This window comes from Carettochelys insculpta, chromosome 3 (genome assembly GCF_033958435.1).
Source record: "Carettochelys insculpta isolate YL-2023 chromosome 3, ASM3395843v1, whole genome shotgun sequence".
Classification (NCBI taxonomy): Eukaryota; Metazoa; Chordata; order Testudines; family Carettochelyidae; genus Carettochelys; species Carettochelys insculpta.
Window position 1 is genome coordinate 36,761,502 of NC_134139.1, and position 15,186 is coordinate 36,776,687.

Consider the following 15,186-nt stretch of genomic DNA (forward strand, 5'->3'; position numbering starts at 1 on the left):
CTTTTTCTTCTGGCATTTTATAGTACCTTCTAGCCAAAGATCCCAGAAACTTTAACTATTAACAGGTGTAATCTTCATGATGCTAAATCGAGATCTGAGGCACTGGGAGTGGGGAGGTTAGTGACTGGTCTAAGATGTCTCAGTAAGACAGTGATAGCCTGTATTTCAAGCCACCTAGTTCCAGGCTTTAACTCTGAGGTCATATATTCCTATTATGTATTTTACTTTACACCAATACTGCTTTTTGTCTGAAGCGCATTTGCTAGTGATAGTTGCAAAATACCAGTCATCCACGGAAGTTTGTTCACAGACACACACAGTGAAGTAAGGAATACTCACAGGCAGACAATTTTGGCTTTTCTTTGCTTATTCACAATGGTAAATGCTATGTTTTATTCTCTGAGCATTCTTTCCCTTTAGTAGTTAACAGCACAGTGGTTATTTTCAACATCTAGGGACTCTGCACTGTTAATCACATTTGGATATGCAAATTGCTACAAATGCTTATGCAAATGAAGCATGTATCTCAGTCATCTGGCAAGTTACCAATGCTGCCCTTGCTACTGGAAATGATGGCCACTCCCCTCCATTGCTGTATCAGACATCCCTCTCCTTGATTTTCACACAGCATGGAATTAAGTGGACTAGTGACAATGGCATCACAGAGTTTAAAATGGCTTTGAGAACAACATGGCTCAGTTCTCATTCTAAGAGGTAGAAATACTGACCCCGCTTTTCTCTCTACCATCCAAGTGGTTAACGAGAGGAATATTAAAACATGTAGGCTGTACGTAAAGAGAAACAAAACTGAAATGTGTGCCGTTTTATTTGATCTCCACAGCAGGTACAAATTAATTGAAAAGAAATTAGACTTAAAAAAAACAAAAATAAATTGCAGTACATTGTCCAGAGACCCACCAAAGGCAGTTAAAGGTAGCATGCAGCAGTTTAAGGTGAGTATTACCAGGCAATTTCTACATTTCCACAAATGTACAGAGTGTATATTTACTAACTACACAAAAATATATTTGTGAACTTTGATGTACAGCTGTGCACTGCAGTGGTCAGGAAAACAATTACTCTCTGGTGGTTCTTAGGAGCCATGGAATCTTCCATAATTAAGCCTGTTCCAAAGCTCAATGAAGTCAACAGAAAGATTCATTAATTTCACTAGTCTCTGAATTAGAGGCACACTGAAAAGTGAGTTACAAACAGGGTATTTACAGTAAACTTCAGTGGAACCAGGAACCATAGTGTAATCAGCTTTACCAGGTCAAACATAAACAATGACAGCTACATAAGTGACTAGTCTACGCCTGAGTCGCCACCTCTACAAGAGTAGTGATCAGTGCTTCTATCATCAAACGCATATCTCAGTTACAATTAAGTCACTGAAGGCCAGGTTTAACATATGTACTACGTTCGAATAAATTATATTACACTGAAGAAGTTACATGTTCAGTTTTGTTTTATTTTTTTAACAGTATTAAATACATTTGACATGCTTCATAGTTACAAACAAAGCATAAAGATTTATACATCCTGTGATGAGATTTCTTGCCTTTCATCCTTCAATTTATTCACATAGAAACTGAATGTTTCCTATAAATAGAGAAGGAGAAAAATGAAATCAATATTATTTCACTGAAAGTTACTAATTGTGAATAAAACTCCATACCTTCTGCAAAAAGCAAAATTTATTTACTGTTCTATGCCATGCACCAATAATCCTACAACAAGTTTTATAGAATAATTTCAGAAAAATACTAACATTGAGTAAAAGAGAAAAGGAAAATGTTGCTTGAAATGCTTAAGGAATACCATCACATACTTTCATTTACATTAAAACCAATATGTTCCCAACCTCAATCTGCAATTGTGTGTTTGACAATAAAATAAAGGAAAAAAAAATCTCAGAAACACAAGTTCATAGCAAATGAGAAAAGAACTAAGAAAATTGAGTGGAAAACATAACAGGATGTGAGGAATTCCACTAGCTCAGGAAAAACAAGCCACCTCCACTGCTAGTAGAGAGGTAAAAAAGGTATTGTCACCATATGTTAAAATAAAACTAAACAAACCCAAATGAAGTTTAAATAAATGGGAAGATGAGTAAAAATACTCCTAGAAAATGCCTATCTTCCTTTGAACCTCTATGGTAGTTTAGTGCAACTGTCTTGAGACAAAAAGCAGTCAAGTAGCACTTTAAAGACTAGCAAAATAGTTTATTAGGTGAGCTTTCAGCCCTTGATGTAGTTTCTTTTTCGCTACATACTGTAACCAGAGAAATTATATGTAACAGTTTTCTTAAAGTATTGAAAAACACAGATTTCAAAAATTTTACAACAGCTGGAAATAGCAACTAATAAAAATTTATACTTTAGATACACAGATCAAAGGAAAGAAACTTAATTCTTCAGACCCTATTTGTAGGCTATCCACTGAAAGAATGCACTGGAGAAAAGGTATTTTCACTCTCCCCACTATAGTTTCAAGCATCTGCTGCCCTCAGGAATGTGGTGTTTATAAATAGGTAAAGCCACATTTTTATTAGTAAAGCCAGTAAAAGTCAAGCTGCAAAGGGAAAATTAATTCTGCATCTTAAAAATCCAATCATATTATTGCAATGTAAAATAAGTTGCCTTAGAAATAAAACCAGCAATTTCTGGACACCAGAAATCCTTGCATTGTTATTGCAATACCCATTCTAAACACAATTTTCAGTTGAAACACTGAGGTAAATTCCCCAAAGATATCTGATAAACTCATACCAGGAGATGAGTGCTGATAAGAATCCTGCACTTTAAAAACAAAAAGCCTCAGAAGACTCGCCTCCTGTAAGCCAACCCCAATACAAGATTAATACAGTACCTACAAAATTCAAGTACTTCATACACTAACTCCTTTGAGGGTTCTCCATGGAGATATAATCCCTACATATTTAACTAGGCAACTTGTTTCTCTATCATGGAACACGTTAGAGCCTACAGAGCTATTTCTTTTTAATCAGGAAAAACACTCACGGGAGGTTCAGTAAATGGGACAGGCTCTCCTGCATTCCTCAGCAGAACTGCCAAACGTTTTAGAAATATCTCATCAGCATGAATATTTTCCGCTTTCATTTTCTCAAACAGAGCTTTTGCAGAGGCAACGTCGTTGTCTAATGCTAAGGAAAAAAAAAAGTTACAGGATGTGTCTTAACAGTTTCTTTTCCCCCATGCACTTCATGATGAGTAGGTTCCTAGTTCCCTTTACCTCTTAAGACAAATGCTTTAAATCCGCAGAGGATCACAACAATACTGATAAAAAAACTCAAATCCAGAACACAAAGCATTTTTCCCTTTCCTCTATTGCAAGTAGTATGCATGGAACATTCCTTTGGGGTTTGCTAAATAGAGAAAGGAGCTGCACATTGAAAAGGTGAACATTCTAACACTTGATACACTTAGGTCAGTGGTGTTCCACCAATGTATCATAGCACACTGGTTTGCTGTGAGAACTGAACAAACGTGTCATGAAATTTTGTCAATTTTCCCTTGCTGTGGATCTTTGCGGAGCCATCTTAAGGCAAAATGCTGACACTGCAGGACCCCATTTGAGCTGGGAAGCAGCTGAAATGCTGCTTCCCAGCCTGAATGAGCTGGCATGGAGCTTGTCCCAACTTCCTGCCACATCAAGGGGAAAGGAGGAAGGGCAGAAGCCTGTTGGAACTGGGACGCAGTTTAAATGCCGCAACCTGGTGCCAACGGGTTGGCAGGAAGGGAAGCCTGCTTTCACTGGTTACTCATTTACTCAACATTCCTAGCATGGCATTGAGCTGATTCTGAAAATGTGTCTGTGCTCACTGTGTAAGACAGTGTATTCTGTGGTGGATTTGAAACGTGAATGCATTTGAACCTTGTTTAGCTTGTGGAATGCACAACTGCATTGCAAACCTCTCTAGGAAGAGCATAACCATAGTAAATGTAAGTAAATGTGATGCTCAGGAACCATCAAATCAGCTGAAAAAAGTGGGTGTGTCGTGGAACTGTCTCAACGAAGTGTGCTATGTTACTGAAAAGACTGGGAACCCCTGGTTGAGGCTACATCTACATGTCCCAGCTTGCATAGGCATAGCCATGCTAGCATGCCAAAAATAAAGAGTGTAGCCAGAGTAATATGGGCAGTTTCAAATGGTAGCAGTCTAGCATCCCACATGCATCCACTCCAGAACCCCACCTGTTCAACATTCAGCATAGCTAGACCATGTTGCCACTGTTTGTGCCATCCTGGCTACACTGTGTTCAGCATGCTAGCTGGAGGACAGCCAGAAGAAGCAGAAAGTGGACTCTGATCATTTGCTCCTTCCATAGTCTACACCTCTGAGCTCACTTTCTCCCTCCTGCTCATGATTAACTTTGCTATTACCCACAGCTTTGCCTATGCAGCATGAAGTTGAAATGATTCTGGAAAGTTCTGCTGCTGCTAATAAGGTTCTAACAGCAGTGAAACTGTCCAATCCTGTTAAGTTCATTTTGTTGCTGCTTGGCAAACTTGGCAGCACCAGAAGAACTGGATTTGGCCTCTCTGCAGGTTCAGGGAGACCATACTGTATTGGTTAGTATTTTGTTCATCTTTGGAAAGTTATCTTAAAATTCATAAATGATTTTGGGCAGTGACTGCAATGCTGTGCTGATGTCCGTCCTTGAAATACCCACTTCTAGATGCACAATCTTGAAGGGGACAGGGTACGCAGAGAAGGGGGAAGATGAAGGATGCTGTTGCTTACACCGCTTGCCTTTCTCCCTTGACCTTCACCCCATGACCTTGATGGAGCTGAAGGCAGCAGTGGCCGAAAGCACCTTCTAGCTTGTTGAAGAGTGTTATGAATCAAGGACCGGAAGGTGGTATGGAATTCTTTAAGGCCATACGGCTGTGGTCAGCATAGAGGGAAACCCTGTTCTCTCAAATGTAAGATTCTGGACTGTAGTCTGCATCTCCTGGAGAAGCCCAAAGGACCGTAACCAGGAGCTTCGCCTGATGACCGTTGCAGAAATGACCACTCTGACTAACGAGTCTGTAGCATCCCAGGCCTCCTGCCACCACTGTGCCCCCATCCACTAAGTCAGCAAAATCCTGGACTTGGTCCTGTGGAAGGCTTTCCTTAAACCTGCTAATGGAGCCCCACAAGTTAAAGTTGTACCTGCCAAACACAGCCTGATGTTTAGACACCCAAATTGCCAAACAAATCTAGTATTTTTGGTGCCTTTATTTTTTTGAGAGTGCCATTGGTCTATTCTCCCCTCCTTTTTTTGTTGACAGCCAAAACTACCAGGAATGCTGCAGGAAGGTGAGCATACAGGTATTCAAATTCCCTTCTTGGGACACATTTCTTTTCTGCTTTCTTGGAAGTAGATGGAATGTATGAAGGGGTCTGCCACTCTGACTTCGAAATTTTCAGGAACCGTGGGTGGACAAACAACACGACTCAAGCAGACGTGGAGGATGGCATCAGAAAAAGGTCGTCAGACTCCTCTGCTAGCCACTTGAGCGCCTGGTTCAATTTAGCAGCCACTCTTTTGAGCAGTGCCTGGTGTTCCTTCAAATCAGGATGCTGCTCACTCGAGGAGCCTGCCACTACCTGTCCAGAGACAACAATGCTGATTGCACTGTAGGGGGAAGACGTGGCTCACTGGGCAGAGGCCTATTGCGCTGCTCCCATGTCAGACTTGGCACCACGTGCCAATGCCAATGCTAGATGCAGTTTGTCCAACACAGCCTCAGAGGACTGGTGCCAGGCAGCAGATGTACAATTTTTGGTGGTGCCCAGAACGAGTCCAAGTTCCCACTCCCCCACACCCAATATATACATGCTCCTTGGTAGTCCACCATGTCCAACGATGATGTCTTGAGTTTGCACAGGCTCATTGGTTGCGGACTCGTATGTAGCTGGAGAGTCTGAGCCTTGAACAGCGTGGGTGTTCACCGCAGAGGCAAGGCAATTATCCTGGCTCTGTCAGTGTGGCTGCTGCTGCTGCTTTCCTCCTCTCATGAACATCAGTCAGGCATACACACTGCTGCTCTTCACAGTTGTCATATGCATGCCCTATGAGAGCACACTAACCCGTTCGGTCTTCCGCATGCTGCTCTAGCTGCTTTGGCTTTAGTCCAGCATGAGCAATGTTGGCCTTCACACAGTCTTTATACCTCTTGCAAGGCCTACCTTGATTCTTTTTGCTCTGGGTGTGTTCACCATAGAAAGGTTGCTTTGGGATTCCTGATTCCTCCATTCGATATATATGTATGTTTTTAATTGATGTACAAATGTGAGGGGTCTGGGGTAGAACTGGAGACGAGGGGTTTGGGATGTGAGAGGGAACTAAGCAGAGTTCGGGTATGGGTATGATGGCTCTGGCTGGGGATGTGGGCTCTGAGGTGAAAGGCAAATGAGGAGTTTGGACACAGGCAGGTTGCCCTGGGGATGGGGCCAGAGAGATGGACTCCTCCCAGCTCTCTTCTTGCCAGCAGCAGCAAGATCTGGGGGCAGGAGCCCCTCCCCCCCCGCCATCAGCACTAACTCACCTCACATCATCGTTAGACCCCGCCCCTAGGACCCTTCTTAGGTCCAGGAAGCATCCCCTGTGGTGGGTGTCATTGGGCTGCTATCATGAGTGTGCCTCCACCCCTGCTGCTGTCTCTCACTCTAGCCTCATTGGGTGTGGGGGAAAAGAGAAAAGGATAGGGATGCCTCTTACCCAGTTTGGGGCAGGAATGGTGAGTATTGGCAGGCAGGGGAGCAGGAGCAGGGTTTCATAATACTCACCCAAACCTCAGGCTGCTGCTCAGGTCGAAGCAAATCAGCTTATATGTCCCTCTTCCCCGCAATTTAATTTTTTTTTTTTATACAGGTGACATATGGGTGTATGGTGGGAGTATGGGACTGGCATGACAGGTACACCCCAATAGCTCCAGTACTGCCACTGGGCAGGCCACTACCCTTGCTGCACCATGCAGCCACCAGTGAGGCCATGCCTGTCTTGTGGGCCATCAGCAATTTGCCTCTCCTATGTAAAAGGCTGTCATCTCTTTGTGGCTTGGACCTGCCAGTGAATGCCTGGATCTGTCGGCAGCCACTTGTTGGTGACCAGTAAGGAAAGGGCAAGGAACGGTCCCTGCCTGAAGTGTGGTACCAGGGAGTAAGAGACCAGTGCTGTGACAGGAAACAAACCCATATTAAGGGGAATTGACACAGGGGAGTGAGGGGGAGACCTGCCTTTGTGATGAGGCTCTGCACCACAGTGATCTCTGGCATCCCAACTTGGGCACCCCATGACTTGTTAGTAGGGACCTTGGTGATAAAGAGCTGGATTGTTTACCCAGAAATTGAAGTAAAAGTGCTGAGGTCATAGACTGTGGTGACTGGGACAAAGGCCTGTGCTCTGGGGATGTTCTGTTGGTTTGGAGGAAGGTCCCTTAACTGGCTTGCCTTTAGAGATCTAGGCCACAACTAGGTACATTGTGTGGCTTGGTGTCTGTTGTGCCACGTGACTTGGTCGTTTGGCCATAGGGGCCACCTCAAGCACAGGTGGCTGCATGAGGGGCCAGGATCCCTGCTGCTCTCAGGAGTTGGAGGCAGACTCTGGTTAGGGCTGGAGGTGTGACCACACCAGTACTTCCATGTAGCTCCAGGGCTGCCTAATTGCCTAACAAAGGCCCTTTGTTTGAAACTCCCTCTTCCTTAGGCTTCAGCCACTTCTTGAGCATAAGTGCAGGAGAAGAGTGGCAGACCGTTTCTGGTGCTGGTGATATGCTGATGCTGAAGTACCAGGTATGTAGACCGACCCTCAGAGCTCTCCAAGATGGACTACATTAGGGGAGAAAGTCAACCTACTACATGCAACTCCAGCTATGGAAACTGAATACATGGAATCAACGTACCTTAGGCTGGCTTTCTCCACAATCCCCACAGTAGGAGGTTGATGGAGAAACACTCCCATCGACTTCCCTTGCTTCTTGCAATTGTGAGGTGTACCAGAGTCTATGGGGATGCCCTCAGCGTGCAATTTAGGAAGTTCATACTAGGCACATTAGGTTCCGTAGAACCTAACTCTAGCACCCAAGCTTAAAAATGCTAAAGCATTCACAGTGTTCAGGGTGTGTTCCAAACAGAACTAATGAGATCACTTACCTCTGGCAACATTTTGCAACACTTCCCTTTTGGTTCATGGAAACAATACTATTGCACTACCTGCAGCTTTTCCCTGCAAAGTTCTGGCCAGGGATCCACCAGGCACTACCGCATCTATGCCATGAGCCACAGCCAATCTGACAACTAGTGCGGTACACTACATCACCGCATGTGAAGAAAGTGAAGTCCAGCTAGGTGGTTCTCCTCAATGTCTCAGATACCTTGCACCCCTTGCAAAGCACAACTTTCCTGGTCAAACTGCTTTTGATACCCTCCAAGCCCCTTCTGCAGAACTTAAGATATGCTCCTTATTAAAAAGCAACTCTAAATGTAATTACCATAGCTTTTCATGAGGTGAGAGTATGCAACGTTCACATCTGGGAAGTCAGGAACCAGATCTAGCAGCATCTTGATTTTCTGTGCCTAGGAAAAAGGATACATACAAAAGAAACTGTGCTTACAAAGTAAATCCTAAGAACAGGACTACATTAATTTGGGCATTGGTATTTTCATTACATATGAGTCTTTCAATGGAAACTTGTAGCCGGACTGCACTATTCAGTGTGGTGGCTGATCTTCATGTGTCTTTTCATTAGTTCACGTTCAGTTACAAAAACCTGGGGATAATATAGCCCCACCCTCCTGCCCCCATCCATTATTATGCTTTTCAAGTCAGTGGGAATGTTGTCAATGCCCTCGATGGAGCCAGAATTTCATCCCCCATGTTCAAAAATGCAGAGCAACCAGAAGCTCCCGGAATTGGCCCTAGTGAGGGCTGTTTGTCATTACCCTTAAAAAAAAAAGGGGGGGGCGGGGCCCAGGCCATTAATTAAGATACCTAAATATGGATTTAAGAAACTAACTTTAGTTTCACAAACAAGCAATCCTGTAGCAACTTAAGGATTAACCAATTAATTAGGTTGTGAGCTTTCCTGGGTAAGACAATTTTTAAGGTGACTGGAATCCAGTGTTTATACAGCAGGAAGGAAGGGGAGAGCAAAGGAAGGAAGGAAGGTGTAAAGGAGGAGGGTTTCCTGTTACTAGTTTAATTTGCTTCGTCTGCTGGTCCTACTAGTGATAGGCAACCTCTTCGTCCCTCCTTTTTCCTCTTCCTTTATATTGCACTGAGTGAAGAGAAAGCTACATAAAATTTGTAAAGTTTGAACCCTACATTGAGAGCAAAGGAATTGTTGAACTATAATGAAAAAAACCACAACAGAATAACAGCATTTAATATACCTTTAACATATATCATAAAACAAACTGGGTTACTTGATGCAATAAGTTCTACAAGATTAATGATGTACTACAAAGTTAATATTAAAAATATCAATGTTTTGGATGGGAAAAAGAAAAAGGAATGTCTGATCAAAGCTACCTTTGAACACCACAATAATTAAATTTCTTAGCATGCTTTGGCTCAACTTTCTTGCTGGACTGACAAATTTTCTTACCACATGTTAATATGAAAGTGTTCTCAATTCTGCACTCATGAAAAAGTTGTAATCTAGGACCAATTAAATAAAATGCTGCTAATACATTTAATTATATTAACTCAAATAGTATACCTGTCCTTGTTTCTGTGAAGATTTAGCAATGAAAGCAATCAGAATTCCCTTTTGTTCAGCTATTCCACCACACCTCTTTAAAAAAAATAAAGGAAAAATTAAAATAGCATCAGTGACTATAGCTTCTTGATAAACAAACTGGCTAAGGTGAACATTTCCAATTAAAAAGGTTCACAATAATACAGTAATATATTATTAGCTAGCAGTAAGGCCTAATAAAAGACCATTAATTAAAAAATACCACCAAAATGAAAACAAGTGCACACCATGCCAAGCTTTTGTAAATGCTGTCCTTGGCATGATAAGCATGAAGTTTGCTTAAAAGAAAAGAGAAAAAAATTAAATGCCTTAACATCCCAGAGAAATGAGGCTTAGGACTGTAAAAGAAAGAGGGGAAAAAAAAAAAAAAGAAACACTATTCCTCTCCAATTATACTGCCAAGCATTCACAAGTGAGCTAGGGATCATAAGGTTAATTATACATTTAATAAGGTGTCAGGGAGATAACTGCTCGTTTCTTTATAAAAATTAAAATGTACAAAGCAAGTTCTCTTTAAAGTATAATTACCTACACTTATGCATACAAAAGGACTGATTTCAATCTCTCTATTTTATAAAAGGCTTTCATTGCAACAGACAGCCAATGCTTGAGAGAGACAAAAGTTAAAAACTTAAAAAAGTTTGTGACAGACCAGAGAAATCAAATGTCTATCCCACCTGAGAAACTATAGTAAAATCAAATATGCAAGACAATACTTTAGTTTACACTCATTGTAAGTGTCATTCTTACACATTTTAAGATACACGTTGCTTTTTATAACATTTAAATCACACTTCCAATACTAGAATGCACAGTAGGAACAATACCCACTTTGGGGGGTGTACATACATACATGTACACACAAAATGAATTTATAATATAAGCTATATTTTAGACAAGTGTGAACAATAAATAATTCTCCACTGCATTAAGAATATACTATGCATATAATATTGTTTGACAAGTTCTTGAAGGTCGAAGTGAAAAGGTACCGCTCGACACCTCATTCTATCAAGAACAGGCATATTGATGGACTGTTGAAATTCATGCACCCCAAATGTTCTGTCAAATATTTGCTTTATGATGTCAGTGAAAAAGCATTCTGAGGTGAAACCTACAATATTATTGCTTGTGGTATTTGCCCATCCCCACCTACTGTCAACTCGGAACGCTGCTCTTTTAAGAGGAATGGAACAGTATATAAAAGGAATAGATTTGCATTCCCCCTGCACAAGCTAAGATATCAACACAACTGTCTTTTTTCCCCCCAAATGTAAGGAGCATTGTCATTTGCAAAATGGCAGAAGTAAGTTACAGTAAAAAGATCCTTGAAGCAGATCACTTTCTGTTGTACCACCACAAAAACTACACAATGCTGTCTTAAAAGGGGGTCACAGCAATATTTTGACCAGGCTTAAGGATTGTGCTTTCACATCTGTTACTAATACCATTTTAGAGCATGACAATGAAAAGTATTCAACATTTATGCTTGTTTTTTCCATTTCATACTTTCTTCTCAAATATTAGTGCAAGTGTTGAGCAACAGCATTGCATGGGAGTGTTTAAACCCAAAACATATATGTTTTCCACTGACATTTCCCATTCACCCAAGGAGAATTTTCTCTTTCACACTCTATATGTAACATGTGAAGTACCCAAAAGCACCCAAGTTTAGCCTCTCTCAACACCTCAAAACAATAAATATTTTTTGGTACTTGCAATCTGGAGTAGGAACCTGAAAGTTAAACTAAATCAATTTTCATTGTCCAATCCAAAAGACACGTTGCTGACTAAATAGCGAAATGTAAAATGAATGTTAAGTTTATTCTACTCTGCCTATGATGTTATGACAAGTGGAAAAAATACATTTGCTTGTGACATGATTTTTAAGTTGACCGTGTCAATCTAAAATAATGGCAGACATTCAACCTATCTGTGAAAACCATAAACAGAATTATACATCCACAATGTTTAACATTCAAATAATACACTTAATTCTACAGCAACAGTCACTGCTGAAAGTTAACTATCTTCATTCCTGTTAATAAAATAATTTGTTCCTGAATGTAAAAAAGAAAAATACAATGAAGTGCTGAGGTTTTCCATACCTTTTGCTGTTTAAAATATTGAGCAGCTGCTAAAAACCTAAGAGAATATAGTACTATTTACTATCAGAAATTGGTAACAGGCCTCAATTTGACACAGGGAGTCTACACAAACACAGCAATCTGCAGGATCACTATGATTGTTTGACTGCCACCTGCTGGGAAGAGACTCCTATCTGAGGCTGTTTGTGTATACTGCCAGTGGCAGCTCTTATCACCCACAGTTCTTTCTGTGTTTGGCTCAGCTTTATATTTAGCACTGTTAAAGTGGCATGAATGCAGTTGTCTTACTCGTTGAAAATTGCTAATTTAACAGACTGTAGGCCACACAGACCTCCAGTTGTCATTTAATGTGTCTGTGACACACAAGTGAATAGAGAATATATTCAGCTCTTAATAAACCTTGAATAAAGCACACAGAAGGTTTGAGTATTTAAGTGTGAAGCTGCACTTAACAAGGAAACATTGCTCACTTCTGGTTTGCTAACTGCATAGCTAGAGATGCATGGTATTTAAAATATTACAAAATTGTTCTTTTGCAAGAAGAGACTGCTATGTAACCAAGCGTTCATGAAGCAGCACTTGCCTTGTGCATAGGAGTTCAAGTTAGATACAGGTTCTCCTTCCCTTGTTTCTGGGCATTTCACATTTGAGGTAAACAAACCATTATTCTTCTCCCAGGCCAGCACCCATAAATCTACTAGTCTATAATTTGGGACTATCTAGCCAGGCCATGCTACTGCAATTCACATTGTAATTTAGGTGAACTAATATCAGCTCACTCTGTACACTGAACTCTAACATATACACCTACGTTTGATAATTTCTCAATTTACTTATGACAAGCTCAAAACGCTACTGTTCCTCTCCTGGTATGTTATTACCTGTAGTAGAAATCTGGCATCATCTACTCTTCCTGCATCCAAATATTGAAGGAAAAGATCTGTGGCAGGTCTGTAAACTCCAAATTGATTGTTCAATCGCTCTGCCATGGCACTTACTGCAAAACAACAGGTATGTAAGGAATATCTTTCAATTAAAAAGCTGCTTTTAGAAACTTTGTGGCATGATTTTTTTTAATAAGGCAGGATTTTATATGCATTTGTCTTTCATAATGTTTCTATATAATCAGCATGTTTAATTTCACTACAGATAACTTACGTTTTTCCAGAGCTGTCTCCTGTCTTTTCTCAATCACTTTTCTAAATACATAGGACATACTTGTGATTGGTGAATCAGGATTCTGCATTCCAGAGATTAACAAAGGCTCAATATATTCCACTGCCATATCAAGGTTATTGCTTTAAAAAAATAAAAAGATGGTGCACTGGCTTAGTTTCTAACATTAAAACACAAACCACAAGAAGCAGATACATGAATGTTTTATTTTTCTACATTAATATTACACATGGTACCCATGTTAAAAGTACCTATGTCTCCACTCATGCAGATATTGTGACAACACAAAGTGAAACAAATTTACAGGTGAATGGATAAAATCACTAGTAATTTCTGGAATGAACTTTGACCAGTACAATACTAAAGTAACTCTGACATGGTTCTTTTTCTAGTATCAAACAAGGGAGATTACTGGTTAGTGACTTAAAAAGGGTGTTCTGCAAACCTAAATGGTAAAGATAAAACATTAAGGGGTGGTATTTGAATAAAGAATGCAGAAAACTCAGTATTAAACTTTATATTTAATTTAATATTTGCCTGTATTTTTATAGAGGTCTTTTTGGATGTAAAAAAATTATATTAAATGTAATCTCTTTAGCTTCTTTGCCTACAGTCTCTTAACTTAGCAAGAAGTACACTCCACCAGGCTCTAATCATGTGCATACAGTACAGTAGTCATAAAATGCCAAGTCCACACAGTGTTCTAAAAAGCTTAAATGGACATATTCTCACCTTAATCAACTCTAAAAATAATTATAATAGGACTTAAAGAAATTTAATTGGAATAAAACAAATACAGCATGTTTCAGCTATTACAAAGCACTGAAGACAATTAAGTGTAAAGTCCAGATCACAAAAATCATCTTTTCCAATCCATAATACTTATTTAAATATAGATAAGGATATGTTGCTGCTGAATACTACAACTTAACTCAAGGCGAGGACACAGGAGTTTTGCTATTGAAAAACTGAAGTCTTTGCATGTTATCTGCTACCACAAAGTTAGCTGGCATAAGAGAAAGAAAACTGACTACAGCTTTTTGCTAAGCAACTCTGTATAATCAGATCTATTTTGTTCCTGTAGCCTTTCCATTTTTGGATAAATACACAATAAGACTGACACTCCTCCATGGATATGGTATGGAAAAATAGTATAATATTTATTTAAGAGACAGTTCCCCCTGCCCCAAACAGAATCGTACTCACAGGGAGTTGCCATTTCTTAATCAAACAGTCAATTCCCATAACTTCATAGTAATTACTTATGTTTTTGTTTTTTTTTTTGTTTTTTTTAAAAAGTGCCTTGCTCAAACAAAGATTTTGCAGAATTGTGTTCTTAAAATAAGACTATTTTCTACAACTAGATATTATACTAAGCTCACAATTAGAACAGGCCTGCTTGGTTCTCCCCATCCAATTTAAATCATTTCACAGTTCCAAATACCTTAGCCGGGTATTTTTTTTCTGGTTCACAGATATCTGCTATGTCTTACATATCTCTATAGCTCCCCTGCTGAATTAGAGACAGAATTGGTTCTACCTTGTGAGAGTGGTTTGAAATAAATACAAATATGTAATAAGACGACAGATTGTGAGATTCCTGAGGGTTATTTCCAACAGAGGCAGTTTGAGAAGATCATAAAGTTGGGGAGACAAAAAAAATCTAAGTCAATTTACAGGAATCTCCAGAAGTTACACAAAGAGGATGAGTGAGCAAAGAACCAGCATGAAAGTTAAAATAAAAATGCCAGACCATGGAGCTATAAAATCTGAGCCAAAGAATATGGATCATAGTTGCAGACAATTAACGAAAATGGTAGTCATACTATAATATGGCGAGTGGATTTTTGAGAGTTATGCTTTTCTTATAGATTTTACGTTAATGAAACACAGATCAGTAGTCATCTAGCATGCACATTATTTAACTATTGTCTGTGTAAAGTGCACACTGAACCTCTACTTTTCATACCAGCTTAAGGTGACCATATTTCCCCAGGCCAAATATGGGACACTGTGGGGTTGGGGCATGGGAGGGGTGAGCAGCTCCCCACCCACAGCTGCCAAGCAAGTGTAGCTCCCCGGCTGCCTCATGCCATGGGGTGACACAATGGTGCCGCCTGACCATGAG

General features: G+C 40.2%; 1 protein-coding gene across 3 annotated transcripts in view; it reads right to left on the minus strand.

The window, feature by feature from the left end:
• Positions 1–1,450: 1,450 nt before the first annotated feature.
• Positions 1,451–15,186, minus strand: part of LRPPRC (leucine rich pentatricopeptide repeat containing) — a 160,854-nt gene continuing 147,118 nt past the window's right edge. For all 3 annotated transcript variants that reach the window (XM_074989616.1, XM_074989615.1, XM_074989617.1), the window contains 6 exons: positions 13,041–13,180; positions 12,764–12,879; positions 9,736–9,810; positions 8,506–8,590; positions 3,024–3,166; positions 1,451–1,602 (listed from right to left, as the gene is read on the minus strand). In XM_074989616.1, coding sequence (XP_074845717.1) covers positions 1,534–1,602; positions 3,024–3,166; positions 8,506–8,590; positions 9,736–9,810; positions 12,764–12,879; positions 13,041–13,180 — 628 coding nt within the window. In that variant the 3' untranslated portion in view covers positions 1,451–1,533. The remainder of the gene's footprint in view (positions 1,603–3,023; positions 3,167–8,505; positions 8,591–9,735; positions 9,811–12,763; positions 12,880–13,040; positions 13,181–15,186) is intronic.